The sequence below is a fragment of the Orcinus orca genome, chromosome 7 (assembly GCF_937001465.1).
Source record: "Orcinus orca chromosome 7, mOrcOrc1.1, whole genome shotgun sequence".
Classification (NCBI taxonomy): Eukaryota; Metazoa; Chordata; class Mammalia; order Artiodactyla; family Delphinidae; genus Orcinus; species Orcinus orca.
The window spans coordinates 50,492,887-50,519,366 of record NC_064565.1 but is presented as its reverse complement, the minus strand read 5'-3'; the positions used below and the strand labels follow the sequence as shown (position 1 = coordinate 50,519,366).

The 26,480-nt window shown below is 34.1% G+C and overlaps 1 protein-coding gene across 2 annotated transcripts in view; it reads right to left on the bottom strand.

Moving 5' to 3' along the window:
- The window catches only part of PSMD14 (proteasome 26S subunit, non-ATPase 14), a 94,962-nt gene that overhangs the window by 28,312 nt on the left and 40,170 nt on the right, over positions 1-26,480 (bottom strand). For both annotated transcript variants that reach the window (XM_004266269.4, XM_049712778.1), the window contains 4 exons: positions 12,429-12,500; positions 12,094-12,213; positions 9,472-9,542; positions 8,328-8,478 (listed from right to left, as the gene is read on the bottom strand). In XM_004266269.4, the coding sequence (XP_004266317.1) occupies positions 8,328-8,478; positions 9,472-9,542; positions 12,094-12,213; positions 12,429-12,500 (414 nt within the window). The remainder of the gene's footprint in view (positions 1-8,327; positions 8,479-9,471; positions 9,543-12,093; positions 12,214-12,428; positions 12,501-26,480) is intronic.

Genomic DNA, 26,480 nt, shown 5'->3' with positions numbered 1-26,480 from the left:
GATGCTACACTTTTGGATCCTCTGGGGGTTCACCCCAGGTCAAACCTCCCTTGGGCTACTCCCAGCCAATGTCTGAGCACAGCAGGGGTACTACAAACCTAGCCATTCCTGCCAAATAAGGGCTTCTTCTAAAGGACAACTGTCTCAAGGACTCCCCAACAGCCTGGCTGAAACTTTCTTAGGAACATGCTGCAGTCTGACGCTCTTCCTACCCAATCCTACTTTCTCTTTCTCCTTCCACACGGTCAGACAGATTGAATCCCATTTTGGCGTTTGCTTCTTGTAGCACTCAACCTGACCAGTAAACTAAGCAGAATACTGCTACTGCAATACAATGTTAAAGTTAGAAAAAAGCCACCCTCAAAATCAAATCAGAATTATAAATTTGGTATCCACAGACATTTGGCATATGAAAATACCAACAGGAAATTAGGGAGAGACGTTTAAAGACATATTTCCCTAGGAAAATTCCTAAATAAAATAAAGAAAAAATGTAACAGCTATACTGAATATTATCTCTTTAAAAAAATGACAATATGCCTAGAATTTTGATACTCCTCTATGATAGGTATTTCTAGAATTATAGGTGATGAATAAACAGTGAACTTAAAAACTGAACTCTTCAGGGACTATTAATGAGCTACAAGATACTAGCATCTCTGGGTCACTGGTCAGATAACCAACTCAGAGTACCAATGCTATCTGGTGGCTACTGTGTCAGCCAACATAAAATGAGCAAGTGACTTCAGATTCCCCTCTAGTAGACAAATGAAATCAACACAATTGGTATGCTTATTGACAGTCCCACATAAAGTAAAGGAATAAAAGGCTCTAGAGATTAAGGGCTAGGGCTCACCCATGTTAGAAAGGCAGTAAGGAGGGGATAAGGGAAATAAAAGACTTAACATACATTTCTTGTGCTTTAACATCACCTTCAAAGAAAAATACAAATATATCCTTCAGACTGCCATCTCTCAAAAAATATAGTCCTTTTTGTAGGAAAAATATGCAAAGGTCAATTACTTTGCTATGTTATCACTTTTACATATTTTTATTGGGCTTGTTAAAATATCATATAGAAATTATATTGTCTAATACTCAACAATCAAGAGGTAGGTATTAATATTCTCAATTTATGGATAAGGAAACTGAGGTTCCGAGGACTTGAATACATTAAATGAGATGACAACCAGGTAAGTGATACCACTATCATTTGTACATACACAGCATGCCAAAGCCAGTACTCTTCATCACCAAGCTATTTGATGTAACAGTTATCCTAACACAAATGCAAGAAAAGATCACTCTTAGATTCAGTTACTTCACAGCAAGGTTTGTGTCTTATTCACCACTGAATATACATTCCCCAGCAGAGTACCTGGGGCACCTAATATGGTGCAGAATAAATATCTATTAAAGTGAAAAGCTCCAAGAAAGCATTTTTGGTTACGTTTTTTGGGGGGTTTTCTGGGCCACACTGCGCTGCATATGGGATCTTAGTTCCCTGACCAGGGATCTAACCCACACCTCCTGCAGTGGAAGCACGGAGTCTTAACCTCTAGGCAGCCAGTGAAGTCCCTTTGGTTACCGTTTTATATAAAGTTTTACCACTGAATGCCCCCACAAATTCATTATCTATAAAAATCTAATCACTAGCTTTACAAAATATATACTTCCCATTTCCTTACCACCGCTCAGTTTTGAATTCATGAAACACTCAAACATCACAAAGCACTGACTTGTGTTTAATTAGGAATAAAAACTGTATACAGAAAAGCTATTTGGCATGTAAAAAGTGGCAGTGGGCATCTACTGAAAAGCTTACTACTAGTCTAAGAATATTACTGATTATTAGAATAATAATCAACTATGACTTAGAAGAAAATTCACCACCATAATCAATTCTACCCTCTTCAGGAAATTAGTGATAACAACAGACTAAATCCGCCAAAACTAAGTCCCAGGCCCAGAAACATCCTCACAATTAACAAGGGTTAATGTCAAATCATTTGAATATGATCTTAAACAATTAATATACATGGGCTACGCAAAGGCCTTTTATACAAAGTCATAGTTTCCATTTTCCGGTACAACACTGGCATTAAGGACAGGGAGTAGATCTTACTCTCCTGTGTGTCCACTGTATGCCTGGCACACAGTAATGATCAATAAATGTCTGTTGAATGAATGACCAGGGATCGTTAGATTGGGGAAAGAAAAGCATTCAAGAGGCAAAAGAGTCAATAAATAATATTCTTATAGATAATGGGACATTGTTTTAAAGGTTTTCCTATATCTTTACAGAAACAGCTGAATTCAAACTAATTTGAAGCAGATGTCTATCACTCAAATGCATAGCAATTACTAAACAATAATAAATTAGCTCAGAAATTATATTACTAATACAGAAGCTCTAAATTAAAAGAACAAAACTAAGAACTGTTAGTTCTATATCAGATTTATGCTTCTTAGAATTTTAAACATAAAATTGCTTTAAAATTCTTAGCTGACAATTTCTGATTTATCAGCTAAATTAATGTTATAATTTAAGACTATTAAGTCTATCAGGAATAGTACATGCACATTAGCACCTAAAATATTTTCTTAGACATCCTCACAGATTGTCTAAGAGTGTTATAAAACTTCAAATTGATACTAGGAGTAAAAAACAGGACACAAACAAAAGATAATATAGTAACTAACCTTGTTCCAAGAGTTGGATGAGTATGCTCACAGAGCTATATTAGGAATGGAAATAGAATTTTTATGTGTCCTATTTTCTATTTTTCTCTTTCAGTCTGAAAAACTAGGCAAAGGAAAGGTATGTGTATATATACAATTTGAGATAAGAATTATTCAGCCCTAATTAACCTTTATGGGATACTGATCAACAGAAAATCTTATGAATGACAGCTATTCTAAATATCTTTCACTACCTTTGGAAGACAAATGACATGATAAACTTGAACTCTAACTCTGATTACACAAGGCTCGGATTCATCAAGGTTAATGTCTATGAACAAACTGGCTCACTGACCTTGTCAATCTCATGTTTCACTCATTTAATAAGTGATCACCGCTAATGTATACAAATTACTTAACCTCACAAAATTAGTTGCAGTTTTCTTATATGCTAAAAGTCTGAATTGGTAACAGCTAGCTGACCACTGAAACATTCATTCCTGATTTTACCTTATATACATTTATTTTAAAAAAACTACTTTTTGCAGACACTGCATCAATTCCAAGATATGGAAACATTTCTCCCTTAAAAGAAGCTCCAATCTTGTGAGAGAGACAACATACAGACAGGTGAATGAAACACAAAATGGTTTTAATCACATCAATCATTTCAAAGGCCAGAATTTTAAAGTAATATATTCATTTTCTTTTTCATCAGCATGCCCCAGAGAAATATGTTGGAAAAACAGTAAGTGCTCAATAAAAAAATCAGCTGAATCAGAAGAGTGTTCCTAAATTAGTCTGAACATACAAAATATAAACGGGAAAGTTTTCATTTCTTTTGTAATTATTACCTTCATCTTCCTAAAGTGAGCAAGTTAGTAATTAATTTATAGACTTGTTCTTAACAACATTTTCAGAAATGCTCACGTTCTATTTTTTTAAATATGCTAGTTGTTTTTCCTGTTAAGTATCAATTATTTTAATCTTCAGAATAATAAAGTGATATTTATTGCACACCTTCTATATGCATGTGCACTGTAATGATTACATATATCACTTTATAATATTCATAATATAATACTATGAGATAGTTACTAAAATCCCTGTTTAATAGATGAGAAAGCTCAAGATTAGGTAAGTTGCTCAAGGTCATGCTATAAAGAAGAGATAAAAATTGGATTCTAATACAGGCCTGATCCCAAAGCCTGTGCTCTTTACTTTATGCCCAGCCTTTATGGTATATAATTTTTAATAGCAATAAGAAAATGCTAAAACAAAACTATTAGTGGAATAGTTTAAAATTGTCACCATCTTAAAACTTTCGAATACAAAATTTCTTGGATAAGTAAAATATTTTCCCCCTTACCTTGAAAAACACATGACCTTCTAGATATCTGAAAATAAAAGGTAAGCTCCTATAACATACATTCCCTAATTCCTTCCTCCTATATTTTGTAGTTACTCTTCAGAGCCCTACCTTTTCTGTAAAACGCTGATTAAAAGACAACAATAACAGAGTGATGTCCTTAAAATTCAGTCCAAACTTCATTTACTTTATGCAGTCTACACTGATTTCTGCCTACTTTTAATCTGCATTTACTATGTTTGCTATACAAGTACTATTTTATTGCATATTGACACATAAAAGGTTCTAAATAAGTATTTGTTGAATCATTTGTCACTAGCAACCAATTTAATACTTAGTTACAGAAACAAAGCAGTACCAGTATAATTTGTATTATATCAGTATGCAGTGTAGGATTACCAGCACATAACTAGCAGAATGTTATCTGGCTCACTAGTGACACTAAATGTATATGACTTATCTTCTCAAAAAGACTAAGACCATTTTTTATTTAATTTGTATCCCCATTAGCATACAGGCATATCAGCTGTACTTAAGAAATACCTGATGATGAGTTGATCTGAAACTAAACACCACATTTTCAGAAGCCCATTGAGTATTTCCAATCAAAGTAAATAAAAAATCTTCAAGAAAGTCCAGCCAGTGTGAAGATTTATTTGAGATAAAGGGGTTTTAGTGATTGTATTTTCAAAATAGAGAACAGACACAAAGATTGTTTGGAGTTAGCAGGTAACATGTGAACATTTTACTGACAGGAATCCTGACAAGAAAATTAGTTATCAAAAGTAGTCATGGTTGTAGGCTAGTTTTATGACTTTGCACAAAGTGACTGTTCTTTTTGCCTTAATGAAGAAGTATAGTCATATTACAAGTTGAATTTACTTCTAAATTTGTTGCTGGATTAAGTCCAGCTGTAGGCTGAATATACAAGATAACAAAACATTAAGCAAGAGGTTGCCACCATACCACTTGAGAACTGAAGTTTAAAATATTTTAATACGTGTTTTCTTTACAAGTAAACTAAAACAGAATGTTAAAAACTATTTCACTGGTAAGTTTTGAGTGGAGCTCGCTGGTAATTTCTATAAGCTTACACTCCATTTAAATTACAAATGTTATTATCATTGATTTTTCGCCTGTATCATTTTTAAACATTTCCAAGATTATGTGATATACAGAGTGATATGGATTCTTTATCATATAGTACATTTTATTTTTTATGTTGGTCTCAATGTTTGGTCCTAGGGATGTCACAAAAGCTGACAGACATGAGTCTGTCTAAACTGTTTTTAATTAATAGAAAAATACTATATGAGAAAATCAATTAATATATAATACCTACTAAAAATAGTACACAGAACTCTCGAGAACTCTGAGAAACTGCAGCTCCTTCCTCTTGACTTATGTTGAAGGGAATGATATCTAAACACGTAAATTAAGAGAAGGCCCTGCAATGACTATGGTACTCATTTTCCATTCCTGAGTTATTCTAATTACATTGTTCATAACTGTCTAATATTAAAGAGCCAGTAAACAGCTTGAGTTCTGAAATTTTATAGACCTAGATTTGTATCCTTGTTCTGCTGCTTAATACACAATAGTATGATTTGGGGCAAAGTAATCTTTTTGACCCTAAATTTTTATACCCTTTCATTGACAAATGGAATAATAGAACCTATTTCCAGAATTATCAAAAAGAATAAATGAGACAAGTTCAAATGATTATTGCCGTAATACCTGGCACATAGCAATAATTCCATAAAGATAAAGTCAAGTCACTATAAAAGGAAATCAACCAGTTTGAATCAATTGAGATTACAAAGAAAGAATCCATTTTTACCTAATCACTCAAAAAAACAGAGATAATACTGGGACTTACAAAAATGAAAATACAAAAATATACAGGAAAGAGGTATTAAAAGAACAGACACCCACTTAAATCCTTTATATATAGATTGTCATTTAACTCTTGATCTAATCATTGCCTTGCTAAATATTTTGACAGCTTTGATAAATCATGTGCAGGGAAGGGGAAGGGAGAGTCCTATGTTATTCTTCATTTTCTTGTAAGTTTATATTCTTAAGTATAATGATTTAACTAGAACACTCTGGCCATGGACTTACTAACATCTAATTTAATTCAGTTTTGAGACACTGAGAGAACTATAAATTATAACCAAACTCAGACACCTTATAAATGAAGTTACATTATTGACAAAAAAATGGATCCTTATTTGAGGTGATATAATTGTATGAATCTCGTTAGGTACAACAAGTGATGCGAATCATCAGTGATAGATGCTTATACTAAATTTTTTCCAAATAATTTTTTTCATGACATATAAAACTAGACAGCGATACATGTAATTTCCTAAAGTAATTTTTGATATATATTTTTAAATACTACACTTTACCACATGACAACAGAGTCATGTGATGCAAGTATATTTTTTAATGAAATGCATTCTTTGAATCATGGTTAATTAGAAACAAACAATGCAAACTCCACAGTTATATAATACCTAAACCAGGTTTGGAAACTAAAACTGCCATTTAAAATACTATAAACAAGATAACCAAAACACATATTCATTTATTTACATTCTATTTTGAAAATGCTTTCTTTCATTGTATTTAAGTTTATATTTTCCTTTTCAAAGCAGCCACCATCACATGAGTTAAGTATCCTAAAAAATCACACTAAAACTACAAAACAGAATTCTAATTATGTTTAAAACTAAGCTTCAATTATTAGTAGCATATATTGTGGCATGGGAATTTAATCAGATAATTCTATTATATTTCTAAAATAATAATTATTACTTAAATGAGTTACTTATGGGTTACTTTTTTATAAGGTATCTTAATTATCAGAGAATTAAACTTAAATATTATACTGTACTTTAATTCATAAAACTAACAAATGTCAAAGATTTTCAACTCCTTTTATCTATATCAGTTAAATAACAATACACTTAGTAAAAAAGAAAGTGAATAAATTGAAATATAGTTATATAGCAAGCCTCAGAAGTTATCCATTCAGAACTGCCTAGTATTATCAGTTTCTATTATTATTGTTTTTGTGGCTAGTTTCTACCTCTAAAAAGCTAAATCACATCTAATAGGATCATGATTTAGAAAAGACCTCAATTTTTATTCATCACAATAATATAATGTCAGAAAGTGTTCAAATTCATGACAGATAAAAACTCCATGTTTAAACAGCCATATTTAGTTTGTCTGAGCTGGTGAGCAGATGTAAATGTAATCTGCAATACTATCAAACTCCAGGTCTGATAAGCTAATATTTATTTTTAAGTGCTCCAAAAATTATTTGTAAAAGCTCCATAAAAAGGATTCCATAAATGTATTGTGATTGTATTTTAGCAATTATTCTACACTACAATGGACGTACATGCTCAAACAAGACACCTCAGCAGTATTTTAAAGCAGTAACCACCTAGCCAATTTCTGTATGTTCTGTAGTTTTTCTAATCCACTCTCCCTGTGGTTGAGCAAAATCGAATTGCCTCTCACATTTGCAGACAGCTCTGTGAAGGTGATAATAGAGCTGCTCCCTGCTGTCATGAGGCAGGAAATAGGAAAATGGCATATGGGGCTAGAAAGAAAGAAAGAAAAAAAAAAAAAAGAAAGAAAAAAAGAAAAAAAAGAAGGAAAAAAGAACTAAACATGAACAAAAGATTTCAACAAAGAACAACTATAACCCAATATGCTTTGCAAGTTAATCTCTTTTCAGAATCATTTAGCATATCTAATCATTCATCTGTGTCCTCACTCCAAAAATGCAAACGGTTGATACCAAATGTTTGGGTCAAGTTTTCACTGTCTAAAATATTTGGAACCTACAACTGCAGAATATGTCCTGCACAATGTCTGCAAACAGAGCTCTTTAGATTTTTTAAATGTGCCAATCCCAAATTCACCATTTTAAAATAAAAGAAGGTACAGCAATGTTTATTAAAATATTTATAAAATGTGTATAGAAGGCTTTCAGTATGATTAACATTCCTAAATCTATGAAATAAAAATTAAAGATAAACATTTATAATTAGACTAATTAAAGTAGAAACAAATCTCTAAATAGGTAAATTGCTAATGATAATACCAAGACACATTTATTAACTGGTACAGTTTTTTGTTTGGTTGGTATTTTTGTGTAATTAAGAATCATGCTTTAAACAAAATAGATTTTTATGTGATGTATCTGTAAATAGAATGTGGCAGGAGATGCTAATAAAGATAGAATCCACTCTACCTTTCCTTTTACACTCTGAATGGGATCCACAACCACTGCCACAGCTCTTTCCGACAAGGCTTCAAAGCTCTGCTGAGTGTTGATATCCACACCAGAAAGCCAACAACCAAAGCCAGGGTGACTGTGATACCAACCAACAACCATCTCAGGCCTGAAACAAAGAGGGCATTCAGCCGTTCAGAACAGAATAAGTAATACATTTATGATAGAAAAGAAACAACACACTAACAGGGTATAAATTAAGAAGACATGAAAAACACACAGGTGTGAAAAAGCACCATTAGAAACACTGAAATCATACACCATATTATCCAGAAAACATGGAAATGAAAAAGTGTGACAAAGGAGTGCTATCATTAAGAGACGCACATTAGCAGTGGTAGATAAGGCTTTCAGTTTTTCACCTTGTTACCACACTTTCTCAGAGCCAGTTTTTACCCTTTCAGCATTCAAGTAAATATCTACTCTTTAACTCCTTAGCTCTGGGAGTTGGATTTTCCAGGCAGAGTACATTTTTAACAATGGACACCAGGATCCACTGTTGTGAAAGGATTAAATATCAATTAAACCAGCAGTAGAACTAGGAACTCAGTCAAAAACCAATTTGCACTGTTCTGCTCAGCTGCTGAGCCTTTTGCTAACATTAATTTTGAAGTTTTTTCCACAGTAGAAGAATTTGAGCAAGAGAATGACAACTATTGAGAGATTTAATCTGGGGTAAAAAACTTGAACAATATTTGGATTGTACTTTCCCTGTCTTTAAAACTCAATATGACTACAAATATAATTAAATATTCAGAATTTTATTTAGCTGCAACTCTCAAATTTTGGAACATACAAGCTCTTTCAATTATAAGTGACTAGAGAGTAACTCCATATGCTAAACGGTGGGAAGCTACAGTCCAAATTTACTATGTAACAGTTGAGAATTTTAACATGAGGCAGTTTCCTAACTGGCAAATTTCTATGATTCTAGAGGAAAGAGATACTAGATAGGTGGTGCAGAGCACTGACAGTGATACTTTTACATTAATTACGTGGCTTTTTTCCCCTAAGAATGATATTCACGAACATGTAAAATTCTGAGATACATTTCTGAAAATATTTCCCATAATTCCATTATATGATCATTTGAAATACTTACCTTCCTGTCTGCTTCAACATATCCAACATCTTGGCTTGGAACACTGGATCGACTGCCTCCACACTGACACCCTGATTTAGAAAGAAAGCAAAACGATTAGCTTCTATAACAATGAGAAAAAAAATTATATTATAAGATAAATGAACAAAAAGCTACTGCCTAAAAACCTGTGTATATTATTTTGGGATACCAAAATAAGTTTATAGGTTTTGATATCCATATTTGATACCCACTCATGTCATTCAATTATAAACCATACATCAATAAAACTTTTTAAATTGCCAAGTACCAAGAAAACCAAAAAATTGCCAAGTACCATACTGCTGTTAGCTAATGAGTTTAGTTTTTTTTTTTTTTTTTTTTTGAGTTAAGATAGATAGTTTTTAGGCTCCTTTAAAAGAGTTTATGGGGGCTTCCCTGGTGGCGCAGTGGTTGAGGGTCCGCCTGCCAATGCAGGGGACACGGGTTCGTGCCCCGGCCCGGGAAGATCCCATATGCCGTGGAGCGGCGGGGCCCGTGAACCATGGCCGCTGAGCCCGCACGTCCGGAGCCTGTGCTCCGCAACGGGAGAGGCCACAACAGTGAGAGGCCCACGTACCAAAAAAAAAAAAACAAAACAAACAAACAAAAAAAAGAGTTTATGGCCATGACTAATGTGTGTGTATATATATACACACACCAGAAATACCAAATAAGTGAACCAACTATTTTTTGGTTAGATCAGTCTAGGCAAGCATACTTCCTAACGTCATCCTCTGATAACTGATAAGCACTAGGCCTCTTCCATCTCATCTGAAGTTCTACAAATATTGTGCTATTATAATAATCAACAGTTCAGGTTGTTTTTTTTTTCTTCAGTAATATAAACACCTTGAGGAAGGAAAATAATTTAATAGTTTCCCAGAGTTGTTTTTATTTGTTTTTTGGTTGGCTGAGTTGGGAGGGGAGGATGTTCAGTGCTTTAGTTAGGACTACTTGGTAGATTAGGCAATTGGAGGGAAATATATACATTTGAATATTACCTCAAATATAACAGCATTCTCAAAATATTCCTCACAAGAGGCAATCTGCAACCAAGTCTTTTAAATGCTGCATTATTTTGCTAGTTCAACCAAAAGAAAATTTTAGGACATGGAAGAATTAAAGGCATTCATATTATCTCTCCAGTGATAGATCACTGCCATTATAGCTCCCTCAAGGTTTTCCTCTAACATCAGGAATTTAAGTCTAATCTACCTAAACAAACCAGTTAACATAAGCACTTCTTCCCACCAAAATAAACAGTATTTTGAATTCTAATTGAGAGAGCATCCTCAAGAACAGGGGTATGCAATCTACTGCCTACAGCCTAAGAATGTTTTTTAACATTTTTAAAGGGTGGTTTAAAAAAAAAACAAAACAAGAATATGAGACAGAGATATATGTCTTTACAGAAAAAGTCTGCTAACTCTTGGGCTAGAAGAAAAACTTTCCCACTCTACTACAGAGAATGAACATGGGGATCAAATATTCTATTTTATATTGTCAAACAAGCACTTGTAGTACAAGGAAATAAACGATATTAAAACTTAAGAACCCTTTACTACAATGGATATCCACATAAGGACATTCATCAGACGAATATACATATTATATTTTCTTAGGCAAGTAGATGAGAAGGATATATGTGTTATTTTTCGGAAGGTAAGTAAATGGTTATTGTTTTTTGGCTATTAAAAAAAAATCTAAATACACACCTATCTACAAGTTCAATACATTAAACAAAACAAAACAAAACAACAAACTCCCACAAAGAACAATGCATTTTAAATGCATTAAAGTAGAGGACTTTCAAAATGTGTATGCAGTATGTTTCGTCTATTAACAAATTACCATGCGAAAAAGGCAAAAAGAACTAAAGTTTGTCATGGTTTTTTGTTTTTTTTTTTTAAACTTAACATTTTGAATAGGAAAAGCTTAAGAGTCATTTATCACCATACACAGAACATTTTAAAAAGGGTGATATTTCAAAACAATAAAAACAAAACATGAGGACTAGATAATGTAGGTGAGTTGAAACTCTAATTAAGAGTGTCTCTGGGGGCTTCCCTGGTGGCGCAGTCGTTGAGAGTCCGCCTGCCGACGCAGGGGACGCCGGTTCATGCCCTGGTCCGGGAAGATCCCACATGCCACAGAGCGGCTGGGCCCGTGAGCCATGGCCGCTGAGCCTGCGCGTCCGGAGCCTGTGCTCCGCAACGGGAGAGGCCACAACAGTGGGAGGCCCGCGTAAAAAAAGAGTGTCTCTGAAATCTTTTGAACCAAGTGTTCAAACTAATCAAACTAGTAACCTACTATTTTAAGGTAACTAACTTATAAATCCGGTACACTATGCTAGTTAAAGCTGAAAGAACAAGTAAAGGGATTAAATGTTAGCATCACTCAATTTGTGGATCTACAGGGAATTCATAATGCATTTAAAAGATCAATGATTTGATTCAATACAGTCTAAAAATTTCTATCATTAATCTTATAATGAATTTTTCTATCAGAAAGAGAAAATTACAATATGATGAGAGTTAATTTACACAGGAAAAGAAAAAAGAAACACGTTTACTTGCATCAGGCAACCAAAAAAGTACTCACTGTTCCTGACTGTGGCATAGCAAACACGTCAATCACTCTGACGGTGTAATCATCAACAAATTCTCCAAGCATCAGACCCATAACTTCCATTGGAACCCCAGCACGACCATGTTTTAACATCTGTAAAGAGGAAGATATATAGACACAAAGCTTTGAGATCTTTGGACCCACCCCCTTTTTTAAAATTAATAACTTAATTGTGTTTCAGTGGAAATAAAACACATGCACCTAAAACAACAGCTTATGTGTGAGAGGGTTAACGTGAAAAATATTCCGAAGTAAAAGAGAGAAAGCAGCTGAACTCTCTGAAGCAAGTAACTCCATTCAACACTTACTTTTAACAGTGCCAGGGAAGAGATATAGACTTGTTCTGCTGTGTCCACTGCAGGAGCATCTGTAGGTGGGCCCTAGAAACAAGCATACAAATCATTATAAATACAAAGAACTTATGAGTTTAAAATTAAAGTTACAAGTTATTTAAACATGATTGTTTTAAAAGAGTTTAGGGGAAACATGGTAAGTATTCAGCTACAACACAATCAAAACAAGCTTGTAAATATCAAACCTGTAGAAAACATCAAACTTAGTACTCAGGTAAGTGTCCAATGGACAGAATGCTTGAATCTTTCAGCGATGCTAATTTACCTCCACTACAAAATAACTATAATGCACCAATTAGCTATGTTTCTTACCCCAACGTGAATGTAAACTGATTAACTGAAGGACCAACACGAACAGTAAATTCTCTGAGCCTAATTTTCAGCTAAAGACAGCATGTAGATTAGGGCTATGGGATCTCTGCAGAAACTTAGGTATGGGGGGGGGGGGCGGTGAGGGGCGGAGAAGACTTCTAATCCCTAGGTGAAAGAGCTGTGAACAACATGCTCTTCACTTCACCTGATGAAGTTGTTCCCCTCCCCTATACAACATCAAATTTAACACAACTGCCCCAGATGTGAACAAACTGGTTGAGACTGGTATAGCTAACATGAAAATACTTCCAAATCCTGACAACTACCTTTAAAACAAATATTACTATTAATCTTATTACAGCCTAAGAAGATACTATGTTTCCCCCTAAGGATTCTATCTTCTTCATCAAAATCACCAAACCACTATTTAGTGTAACATTCTGCCACACAAAGTAATTTAGATATAGTCCTTACCCTCAAGATGACTACAGTCTTATAAATTTAATTCTGCCCCAATCAGTGCACATGGAAAGCTTCTTGTTTTTTTAATACTGAGCAGTCCTGGGAAACTAAAATGAGATGTGACTTTTTTTTTTTTTTTTCCCGGTACGCAGGCCTCTCACTGCTGTGGCCTCTCCCGTTGCAGAGCACAGGCTCCGGACGCTGCAGGCTCAGCGGCCATGGCTCACGGGCCCAGCAGCTCCGCGGCATGTGGGATCCTCCCGGACCGGGGGACAAATCCGCGTCCGCTGCATCTGCAGGCGGACTCTCAGCCACTGCGCCACCAGGGAAGCCTGAGAGATGTGACTTTTACTTGCCAGGTTCTGTTTTGCTTAAAGTTCCCTTTCCTCAACAATAACTCTATTACAATTACATAATGAACACGTTAGCTATCTAAATTGTAAGTCAATATTCTATCTTGCTTTCATGGATTTGCTTATTACTAAAATTAAAAAATTGCTTTACTCATTACATTTCACACTTATAGGTCTGTGTGTACTTTGTGCTTCTTGTCTATTTATATGCCAAATTCTGTGATGTTTTGTTTTGTTTAAAAGCTCATAATACTTACTGGAAGCACTGAGTATGAAAAGTTCTAGAATAAGTTTTCTCTAAATATAAGCATCACATACAAAAACTACCTCTATTTCCTTATATACAAAGTGGTGAGAAAAATAAAATCCTTCAATCCTTCAAATTTTATGTTTAAAAATACATGGCAGATAACATATTTTAAAAAGGAACGAATTCTTCATTGTTATCACCTAATGCAGCTTTGCTGCTTGCCTTTCAAATAGATATGAAAATTCTAAGGTAAGCTAAAGTGCTATCATGCCAAAACATTTGTTGAGGTCACCACATAAAACAAGATAATTTTGTTGATATGACAATTTTATTCATCTAATTAAGAAAGTTAAAAAAGTTTAAGAAAAAAGAGAAGAAATAGTAAATTAGTTGTCACAAGATGTTTTTGGGGAAATAATACCCTAAGGTCAGGATAATGAACACTGTATTCATAAAAGTTATTTCCTAATTCAGAACAACTTAAAAAATGCCCATGACAAAAGTTAAAACTGATATCTAGGCTAGAGTTATTAATACAGCCTTTCTCAATGTGCCAGGAAATACTTAAGAAAAAATAAGAATAGGGAAATAAAACATCACATCATCACCAAAATGCATTACTGACAAAGTTCAAAAACTATTTCTGCCAAAATGCATTACTGATAGAGTTCAAAAACTATTTCTGCCATCAATGAAAGAAGAAACACTGTTTTGTTCAGCATTATATATATCCAGTACCTAGCAAAGTGCCTGGCACACAGAACTCACTAAGTATTGGTTGGAAAAAAAGAATGAACAAGTTAAGGTAGTGCAAGCCAATGGAACAGGAAGGGAAAATACCCACCAGTTACCCTGGGAGAGAGAACAAGCCATATGCAAGCAAGTACAAAGATCGCTAGCTCCTCTCTCACTATGTTCTTCTGGTTCAGAAACATACTAACAGAAAACCATGTAGCTGGCCTCTCTATTGTTGTTTTTTGAGACAGCAGCCAGTGATATTTCCTGTTACCCTTCTCACTCTATTACTACTGTTTCTTGATCTAGTTAGAATAAATTTCCCAGAAAACAACTTGACAAGAAGTAGAGAAGGGTTTGTAGCAGTGAACTGCAACCTAAAGAAAAAAAAAAAAAGAGTAACCCATGTAAAACACTGTCTATGGAACATGTGTTAAGGATCTCTGGAGCAGATGCTATCATTTTTCTATCATCATGCTCACCTGTTCAGAATAGCACACAACCAGGCAATGAAGAAAACCCCATTAAATATCCTGGAAACTGAGCTAAAACAGTTATGTAAGAGCCAGTACAGCTGTAGATCAAAGATGACCTGAGTTGAGAAAACTGTGGAGCAATGTACAATTTACATACATTGCCTTTCAGCAAACACTCCTGAGGAATAGCATTCAGATAATTCAAAGAGAGGAAAGTCATTTAAAAATAGGAATCATATACAAAATTCTGGAAAACTATTTGGCACCAGCAGAATACAAGACGATTTCTTATCTTTGAAATAGATGAAAAGATGAAAAACAGTTAAGAATTAAAGTTACACTGGAGTAAACAAGGGTAAAAATAACACTATGACAAGTTTAATTCAGTGATACAGAACATAAACTTTTGAAGATGTCTTAGAATGTAGAGTAAAAAAGTTACAGATGAAAACTATTAAAAATATAATACTAGAGGAGAAAGGAAGGAGATGTAAGCTAAGAAATACAGTTGATCCTAAGAATAAAATAAAATAAGAAATGGAAAGCATCAATAAGACAAAGCTGAAGAAAACTTTCTTGAATGAAAAACAATTCAACTTTTGCATCACTAAATGTCAGGCAATAATCAATGAAGAAAAGTGTTATATACATTGTAAAGTCTTAGGTAAATCTTAACTACATGAATAAAGCAAAATTTCTAAAACCATACAAATAGAAAAACTACATAACCTGAAGAAAAAAATGCACCTCAGTTGACTTTGAATTTCTTTGCAACATTAAATGGCAGAAAACAATGAAACAAAGTTTCAGACTTTTAAGAGAGATACCCTGTGGAGTCAAAAACATTACACTCTATGAAAAAAAAACGTCTGAAGGCCCACAAATATATTACTATATACACAAGGGCTCAGAAAATATGATTCCATGTATCTTCCTTCAAAGAACTTTTTGAATAAATGATCCAGTTGAGACTCCACAAATCAAAAATAGAAAATTAAAAATGGAAAAGCCATTATACAAAACAATTTGTTAAGACCACTGAAAGCAGTTAAAAACAGAGAGAGCTAAATAACATAAATAACCAGGGTTCAAAACCACAGATCTCACCCAATAACTATATAGGGCAATGGAGAGAAATGAAGTATACAAAACTCTCTGTTTGACATATAGGAGGGGGAAAAAGAGATCTGTTTAAGTGTTGACTTAGACTATTACAGAAATATGGATTTGAGAGTCTTTTGAACAAATTTAAAGTAACCACAATAAACATTAAAACTGAATATACACCTTACCAAATCTCTGAAGAAGAAAAAGCTAACACAACACTGACAATAAAAAATATGAAATGAAAATGAAATGAAAAAATATAAATGAGGTATAAATGAGGTAAGGTCCCCTGTTAAAGGCCTTCTATAATGGGTTTAAAATGGAAATTCATGTATATGCTGCTTACAAATAAGAATTAAAACAAAACAAAAGGATTGGTGAGATTTGTCAGTGACACAGCTATTTCTTTTTGCAAAAGAAGCCACAATGGCCACTATATTTTACTTACCTTGCCTTTCTTCAGTGATGTGTTACATTAATAGATTTCCTAGTATTAAACCACCTTTCCAGGATAAATTGTTCAAGTTTAATTTACTAATTTTATACTAAAATTTAAAATATATTTATATTTAATTTTTATTTATATTACTATATATATTATTATGAGTGAGACTGACCTGACATTTTCTTTTTTTCTGTTAAATTTGTCAGGTTTTGATATCATTATGCTAGATGTATAAAATGAATTGGAAAGTTTTACAACTTCCCATTTTCTATGTTGTAATACAATGTATATATACTAAATTATCTATGCCTTCAGATTTAAATTTGGACAAGTTCACTAATGAAACATTTGGCTCTGACGCTGATTTTGGAGCTAATTTTTATAACATCTGCAGTGGTATTAATAAATTCAGGTTACCTGTCTTGAAACTAGATGGAATATTATATTGTTCCAGAAAGTTTCGTTTCATTTAGATTCAAAGTTATTACCATAGAATCGAACATATTCTACTTTATCTTTTCTTTTTTAACTGTTCAGTATGGAAAACATTTAAAACTAAATTTGTTTCTCCATGTCACATTATCACTACCCAGATAGATCAATGATTTACATTAAAAAAAAATCAAATCATAACCAAAACCATGATAAAAATATTGGTGAAGGGAACACCTCCTAATTCATTCTATGAGGCCAGCCAGCATTACCCTGATACCAAAACCAAAGACACTACAAGAAAAGAAAACTACAGACAGACCAGTATCTCTTATGAACATCGATGCAAAAATCCTTACAAAATACTAACAAACAGAACTCAGCAGCATATTCAAAGGACTATCTATACACATGACTGAGTGGGATTAAAACTTGCAATGCAAGGATGGTTCAACAAACAAAAACTGGCCAATGTAATACACCACATCAACAGAATGAAGGGGGAAAAAAAACCCACATGATCATCTCAATTGATGCAGAAGAAGCATTTGACAAAATTCAACTCTTTCATGAAAAAAACACTCAACAAACTAGGTATAGAAGAAAACTACCTCAACATAATAAAAGCCATAGATGAAACATCCACAGTGAACATAATGTCCCATGTTGGTGAAAGACTGAAAGCATTTCCTCTAAGATGGGGAACAAGGCAAGGATGCCTGCTTTCACCACATCTATCCAACATAGTACCGGAAGTTCTAGCCAGAGCAATTAGGCAAGAAAGAGAAATAAAAGGCACTCAAGTTAGAAAGGAAAATTTCTCTGTTTGCAGATGATATGATCTTATACAAAGAAAAGCCTAGGGCTTCCCTGGTGGCGCAGTGGTTGAGAGTCCGCCTGCCGATGCAGGGGACACAGGTTCGTGCCCCAGTCCGGGAAGATCCCACATGCTGCGGAGCGGCTGGGCCCGTGAGCCATGGCCACTGAGCCTGCGTGTCTGGAGTCTGTGCTCCGCAACAGGAGAGGCCACAACAGTGAGAGGCCTGCGTACCGCAAAAAAAAAAAAAAAAAAAAGAAAAGCCTAAAGAATCCACAAAAAGGACATTAGATCTAATAAGTGAATTCAGTGAAGTAGCAGGATACAAAGACAACATTCAAAAAACCATGCAATTCTACATACAAATAATGAACAATCTGAAAAAGATATTACAAAAATAATTTCATTTACAATAGCATCAAAAAGAATAAAATACTTGGAATTAACCAAGAAGATGAAAGTCTTATACAATGAAAACCACAAAATAATGCTGCAAGAAATTAAAGAAGACATAAATAAATGGAAACACATCTCATGTTCATGGACTGGAAGACTTAATATTGTTCAAATGTCAAAACTACTCCAAGTGATCTACAGATTCAAAGCAATCTCTGTCAAAATTTCAATGACAACTTTTGCAAAAATAGAAAACTCATCCTAAAATTCATATGGAATCTCAAGGGACCCTGAACAGCCAAACAATCTTGAAAAAGAACAAAACTGGAGGACTCAGACTTCCTGATTTCAAAATTACTACAAAGCTACAGTAATCAAAACAATGTGGTATTGGCATAAAAACAGACACATAGACCAATGGAACTGAACAGAGAGCTCAGAAATAAACCCTTGCATATATGGGTCAAATTATTTTTTAATAAGAGTGTCAAGGGTGCCAAGACAATATCTGCAAATTATATATCCAAAATACATAGCGAACTCCTAAAACAACCAAAAACCTGATTTTAAAATGGGCAAAGGATTTGAATAGACATTTCTCCAAAGAAGATATATAAATGGGCAGTAAGCACATGAAAAGATGCTCAACATCACTAATCATTAGAGATATGCAAATCAAAACTACAAGGAGATACCACCTTACACCTATTAGTATGGCTACTAATAAAAAACAAAACAAAACAGAAAACAAGTATTGGCAAGGATGTGAAGAAATGGAAAACCTCATGCACTGCTGGTGGGAATATAAAATGGTACAGCCACTGTGAAAAACAGTATGGTGGTTTCTCAAAAAGTTAAAAATTGAATACTGTAAGATCTGGCAATTCAACTTCTGGGTATATAACCCCCCGAAATGAAAGCAGGTTCTCAAAGAGATGTCTGTACACCAATGTTCACAGCAACGTTACTCACAAGAGCTAAAAAGTAGAAGCAACCCAAGTGTCCACCAATGGATGAATGGATAAGCAAAATGTGGTATACACATACACAATGGAATATTATTCAGTCTTAAAAAGGAAGGAAATTCTGCAATATGCTACAACATGGATGAACCTTAAGGACACTATACTAAGTCAAATAGCCAATCAAAAAAGACAATACTGGGCTTCCCTGGTGGCGCAGTGGTTGAGAATCCGCCTGCCGATGCAGGGGACGCGGGTTCATGCCCCGGTCCAGGAGGATCCCGCATGCCATGGAGCGGCTGGGCCCATGGGCCGTGGCCACTGGGCCTGCACATCCGGAGCCTGTGCTCCGCGGCGGGAGAGGCTACAGCAGTGAGAGGCCCGTGTACCACAAAACAAAACAAAACAAAACAAAACAAACAAAAATCATAAAGACAGAAAAATATAATGATGGCTGCTAGGGGCTGCATGGAGGGGAGTATGGAAAGTTACTGTTTACTAATGGATAATATTTCAGTATAACTAATTAACTAACTAAATAAATTTGACCTGGGCGAGGAAATACATTCTAGTTACAAACCCAATTGAACAAAAAAAATATATAAAACTGACAATATAATCTAAAATTTCTGAATACAGGCATACCTTGGAGATACTATGAGTTCAATTCCAGACCACTCCAATATAGTGAATATTACAATAATGAAAGTCACATGAATTTTTTTGGTTTCTCAGTGCATATAAAAGTTATGTTTACACTATACTGTTGTCTACTAACTGTGCAATAGCATTATGTTTAAAAAAACAATGTACATACCTTAATTTAAAAATACTTTAGTGCTAAAAAAAATGCTAACCATCATCTGAGCCTTCAGTGGGTCATAATCTTTTTGCTGGTGGAGGGTTTGAAATATTGAGAATTACCAAAACATGACAGAGACACGAAGTGAGCAAATGCTGTTAGAAAAATGGCACCAACAGATTTGCTGGATGCAGGGTTGCCACAAACCTTCAATTTGTAAAACACAATTATCTGCAAAGCACAATAAAGTGAAGCTCAATAAAATGAGGTATACCTGTACTAAAAAAGTTAAAAGGAAAAAAAAAAAACCCTGAAAAAATAGTTGCCCCATTTATGACAAAAAGTCAATACCCAAGTTAACAAAATACTAAAATCTTAATGGAAACATGGGCAAAGAATATAAAGCAACTAATTACATAAGAAATAATGAAATAAATATGAAAAATATTCAACCTCACTAGTTGACCTCCTTTAATTAAGAAATGCCAATTAACACATTAAGACATTGTTGTTGCTGTTGTTTTCCTATCAAACAAGCTTTACAATGCCCAATTTTGGAGCGGGTGTGATAAAAGAGACACTCTCAGCACTACTGGTGGAAACGTGAATTAGTACAAACTATCAGAAAAGCAACTGAGCAATGTATATCAAGAGCATTACAACTGTACAAACTTTTTAACCCGCTTTTGCACTCCTAGAAATTATTTAAGTAAATAAACAGTGATGTTTGCTTGAACCAGAATATTCATGATACTTCTTTTAATAATGCAGATAAACCTAAGAACAAATAACAACCAATAATTTAAAAATATTGTTGAAAGCTCCTTTCTCTGAGATCTCAGATGACTCTAGCCATCTTAATCAGCAATATTACCTTAAGTTAAAAGTACCCTAGCTTGGGCTTCCCTAGTGGCGCAGTGGTTGAGAGTCCGCCTGCCGATGCAGGCGACACGGGTTCGTGCCCTGGTCCATGAGAATCCCACATGCCGCAGAGCGGCTGGGCCCGTGAGCCATGGCCACTGAGCCTGTGTGTCCGGAGCCTGTGCTCCGCAATGGGAGAGGCCACAACAGTGAGAGGCCCGCGTACCGCAAAAAAAAAAAAAAAAAAAAAAGTACCCTAGCCTGCTGCTATATTGAATATTTTTTAACTTACAATATTGAAGGAAACTTCGCTTAATTTAAAAAGAAAGCTAATAAAAAGGAGTATGGCTGTGAAGTACATTCACATGGAGGCAGATTCCTCTCCCATCCTGAAGGCCATGATAACAAACAGAGGTAAATTAGGAACTAACCTATAAGACACCACACAAGTTTCAACATTTACCAGTGCAAAGTATTTTAGAGCACTGAACCATGAGGTCTTTTTATGGTTGGCTCCTGACTGTATGTAAAGGATTCTACTCCAGAGTTCTTCACTCTCAGAATCTGAGCTACCAAGTATGGAAAAGTGACTTAAAGTCATGATATATAGGAAATATTCCAAAGAACTTAATAAAGCTTGGAAAAGACAAGACACAAAACAACTGTCTTCAAATATATGAAAAGCTGTCAGACAAAGTTCAGACTAATAGCTCTCAAAGTGCAGTCCCTAAACCAGATGCACCAGCACCACCTGGGAATTTGTTATAAACACACATTCCTACTGAATCAGAAATTCTGGGGGCAGAGCCCAGAAATCTTGGTTTTTAGAAAGCCCTCCAGGTGATTCTGATGCTTGCTAAAATTTGAGAACCACTGATTTAGACTATATAATTTGTAGAACTATGGACTAATGGAATGAAGCTATGGGGAGATTGAATTTGACTTCAATATAAGAAAAATCTTGTATTGGTCCAAGCTATCTAAAGAAGAGCTCCAGTTAACGAGTCCCCTGTAACTGGAGTTATGCAAACATAAGTGGTTCATATTGGGGAAAATGTTACAGAGGGGTTCAAATATTTGATGACTAATTAAATCAGATGATATTTTTTTAAGGGTTCCCTCCTCACTTAGTAATACTACAAATCATCATATTATTTCCTAAGGGAGACAACTCAAATTAAACATCTTCAAAAATCAAACTCACCATGTTTCTCTACAAACTAACCTTCCCAACTTATAATTATCTTGAGTCTCAAACTAGAAACCTAGGCAAAATTTTCATTTACTCTCCTTCAGTCCTTATAGTCAATATATCACCAAGTTTTATCAATTCTTTGTTATTCTGCAGTGTGACAGAGATTTTTAAAATACTCATTTTTGGGGAAAGAGTTTCAAGAAAATACCATCCATAGAGTTCACTCCTAGTTAAGTAAGTTTGGGATATAATGAATATCTAACCTACCCCCCAAATTTATGTTGTATGTTAGAATATTAGAGGCTCTAAGAAAAATCCTGGAGTGGAAAAAATCTGTTTGTCTTTGTTTAACCTGAAGTTTTCCGATTCATTCCATGGTCCACATGGTCTTCTCAGAGAAAATCTGGACTTTCTTTTTCAGGCTCTGAAAAAATTTATCATTTTTCAAATGTGAGGCAGAGATCAAGCCCAGGCTCCAAATAATATTTAAGTATTTACCATGTGCCTAGTACTACAGCTGTATGGTTAAATGAAGGCTTCAAGAAGCTTATAATGTAAATGGAAAGGCAGACAAAACACACATTGGCACAGATCATCAGGACTGAAATGCAGTCTCTGACTTCTAGCCATGTGGCCTTTCCACTACAGCATACCATCCCTTTTTCATATGCCCAAATATACTTTTATTCTGGAAGCTTAGTTCCTTTCCACTGTTTACAATTTTAGAATCCTCTTCCACCTGGAGCCATTTCCTACTAAAGAAAATGGAAATAAGTCTTGGGATGCTCTTCCTACCTAAAAGCAGTTAGTATGCCCACTAAGAACGGGGAACACTTCTGGGCCTCCCTTTATTTTCTGAAGTCTAGATGGGCACAGGGGGCTTGGCTGACCAAAAGGCACTACTGAATTTACTTATAACATAGTATGTACACTACTGTGAAAACAAAAATATGCCTTTTTATTAAAATATACTGTAGGAAACAAGTTACACAACATTTGGGGCTTTTTTTTTTAATCACAGCATACAAATGATAGAAAAATAATAAGGCAAGCACAGTTCACAAACATATCACCTTATTCAAACAATTAAACCATGGTTGTACATATGTCAGCACACCAAATTATTTGAGTATCACTTTAATGTATTTTAAAGAACTGAGTAAATATGCACAACAACAAAAGTAGGACACTAGTTCATTACAGAAGCAGAGATATCAAGTAAGAATTTTCAAGATACTTGAGGTGCAAGATGGCTATACCCTAGGCAAATAAAGATGTCGAGGTATAGCTCTATATCAAATGTTAAATAACTTAAGAAAAAACACGTGTTGAGTCAGGGATTCAAGGAGGAGAAATGTACAGAGTAGGAGCAGTCAGGGTAATGAAGTGGTAATGGGCACAGAAAGGGACTTCCAGGATTGGGAGGTGCCACCCAGGAAAAGAGATATAGGATGGTTTTTATTCCTCACCCACAGAAAGTTTCCACGTCCCTTTACCCCTGCCCTCATGTCTCATATTTATAATCCTATGACTTTAATGAGAAACAAAAGATTTCACAAGTAGAAAGTGATACAAACTTTAATGTTAGATTTAAATCAACTACTGTTAGTCTATGTTTACATTCAACTAAAATGGGCATATTGTGATCACATACAATGACAAATTACATGTGTTCCATTCACAGGATGAAAAAAATTTGAATAAATGTACAGAATTTGAATTACTTTCAAATACCTTTCATTTATTGAGAATTTATTATGTTTAAGAAACTAAAGAAAAAAGAAACTAAGCTAAATGCTGGGTAAACTAAAGTAAAAAACTATACAGTGATATAAATCAAATGAAAACCTGGGCCCAAATATTTTTTGAATTTCAAAAATTGGCTTAGGCTGTTATTATTCTAAAAAATAAACAATAAAGAAAATGTTTCTGATGTTTAATCAACAGCATAACTCTAAAATTACCAACTTACATGGTGTTTGAACTATTCAAGTTAACTCTATTGACCTTATAACAACTATCTAACCACCATAATAAACAAGTACAGAAAGTCATTTTTTTTTAAAGATTGAACATGATGTAACTTAAACTCCAAGGTTCTTTAAAAACAACTATGAGAATAACTGAAGGTACTTTTATAACTAAAGTGGTATTACGCAAAAGAAAAAATAAAATAAAAAACTAAAGAAAACTGGTCTGTATTTCACAAAAAGCACACACACACATCACTGACAACAAATAAGTAAAATAAGAAATATATGAATGTTCTACAACTTTATAGTCTACTGTTAAAACTTAAATGAATGTAACAATTTGAAAATTAGAATATGATTTAGTTATATATTTCTGTAAAAAAACATGGAACTAAAATGCACATACCCCTCATACAAATAAGAAACTGAAATAATTACTTTTGCTATATAAATCCACAATGCTCAAATCCTACAGGCACAACTTTGAAATCACTTAAGTAAGTGCCTAACTCTTTAAAATAAGTTTGTTTAAAATGAGGTAGGAGGGAATCCATACCTTTAAACTGACTAAGAGTATAAGTTAGCTATCTAACAGAACTGCAGGGTAAAATAGGTGAGCCATAGGCACAAGCAGTGTGACTGACCTTTATACATACATGAAAATCTACCTAACCAGTGATATAATACCTATTAGGGACCCCACAAGGCCATCAAACTTACCTCTGTACAATGAGTTTTATCTGTCACATTTAGTAAAACAGAAATTATCATCCAGGTCCACAAATTTTAAATGTGGTAAAATTAAATGAGACATGAGTTGTTTTTTTGTGTTTTTGTGGGTTTTTCCCCCCCATTTAGAAGGTTAAAATCTGATCCAGCATAAAAGGCTGTGACTTTTACTTGGGCAGCCCTTGTTGACTAAGTGTTAAAAAAAAAAAGGCATTTGCCATTATAACAGGATAAAAACTAATGCCTCAAAGTGTTACCTACTCAGGCCTTTTAACAAATATGTTAACACTATTAGTTATATTACTCCACCTTTCTCTTAGTGTGAACTGGTATCAATTATTTAGCCAATTTTATAATGTTATTAAAGTACCTGCTGATTAAACATGAACCAAAGTGTCACTTAAAAAGAAACGTAAAATAAGTAGTATCACTGAACTGCAACACTCCAAAAAAACCCAAAAATATAAAGTTACCTTAGGAAATGACATAAAGCATTTCAAAATTTATTAAAAAGTTGTTCTAGGATTAAAATATTACCTGGACTTATTTATTTTTATAATGGCTGTTTTAAGGTATTTGGTCCTGCATTATAGAATTATTTTTAGAGGTCTGTTAAAATATTTTTCAACAAAGAGAAAGCAAGTTTTATCAACAAATGAAGGTGACTATGTTTTTAAAAACAAAATAAAACCTAAACATATATTGGAAGGCTGACAGAAAATAATTCTTAATTTATGGTATGCAACATAACCCTCGACAAATTCTGTCAAAAAATTTAAAATCTGATGAAACCACCACCTTCAGTTTCCTCAGTTAATAACCCCTGAAGAGGAAAAAAAACCTGAACAGAAAATAAGCAAATTCAAACATTCACAAATAACTATCACTGTATTGTTTATCTCTAACCCAGCAAGGTAAGAAACAACCTTTTAATACTTTAATTTTGTGAGTATTAAACAACTAGTGTGAAAAACAAGCTGCATGTAAACTATTTCTACTGTCTGAGCTTCAATGACTAGCTGAGGCAACCTGTTATAGGAGGTGTTAATTGGCAATAGGAGTACAAGTCAGAAGCATGTTCCCCATAGTCCTAACCCAGCAAGGCTAGGTCATTAAAGTGGAAATGAATTCTTTCATGTCGACTTAACCCTTTCAATGCATGCTTTCAGCTGTTTTCTCTCAGTTAATTTTAAAAACTTGTTACTTTTTAGAGTTAAAAAAAAAAGTTCCAAAAAAAGGTCCTTTGGCTGACAGTTCCAATGACTACATTATTCCAGAAGAGAAGAACAGAGCAAGTTAATTGCATGGTAATACTGCAACTCTCCCCTCTGAAAAACATATAAACTAAATGTATTCTTATTTTAACACTGAAAAAAGAAATAGGATATAGTGTTTAAAAATAGCTCAGAATCATTTAGCCACATAGGTTTTGATTTACATTTCTGTTTAAGATCCAAGGACTATCTCATGATGATAACTTAACCACCTTAACCTTGGGATAGAGTAGTAATAATTTTTTTATTTCCACAATGTCCATACAAGAATCCCCATTATGAAAATGTTTTGGAACATATATGAGATAAACACCTTTCTAATTAAGTTTCATTATTCTGATAAGGTGCACAGTCACAGCATATCCTGATGACTGGTTGCCAAAAAGCCAAAATTCCTTTTATAGCATGATTTCAGAGGTTTCCAGA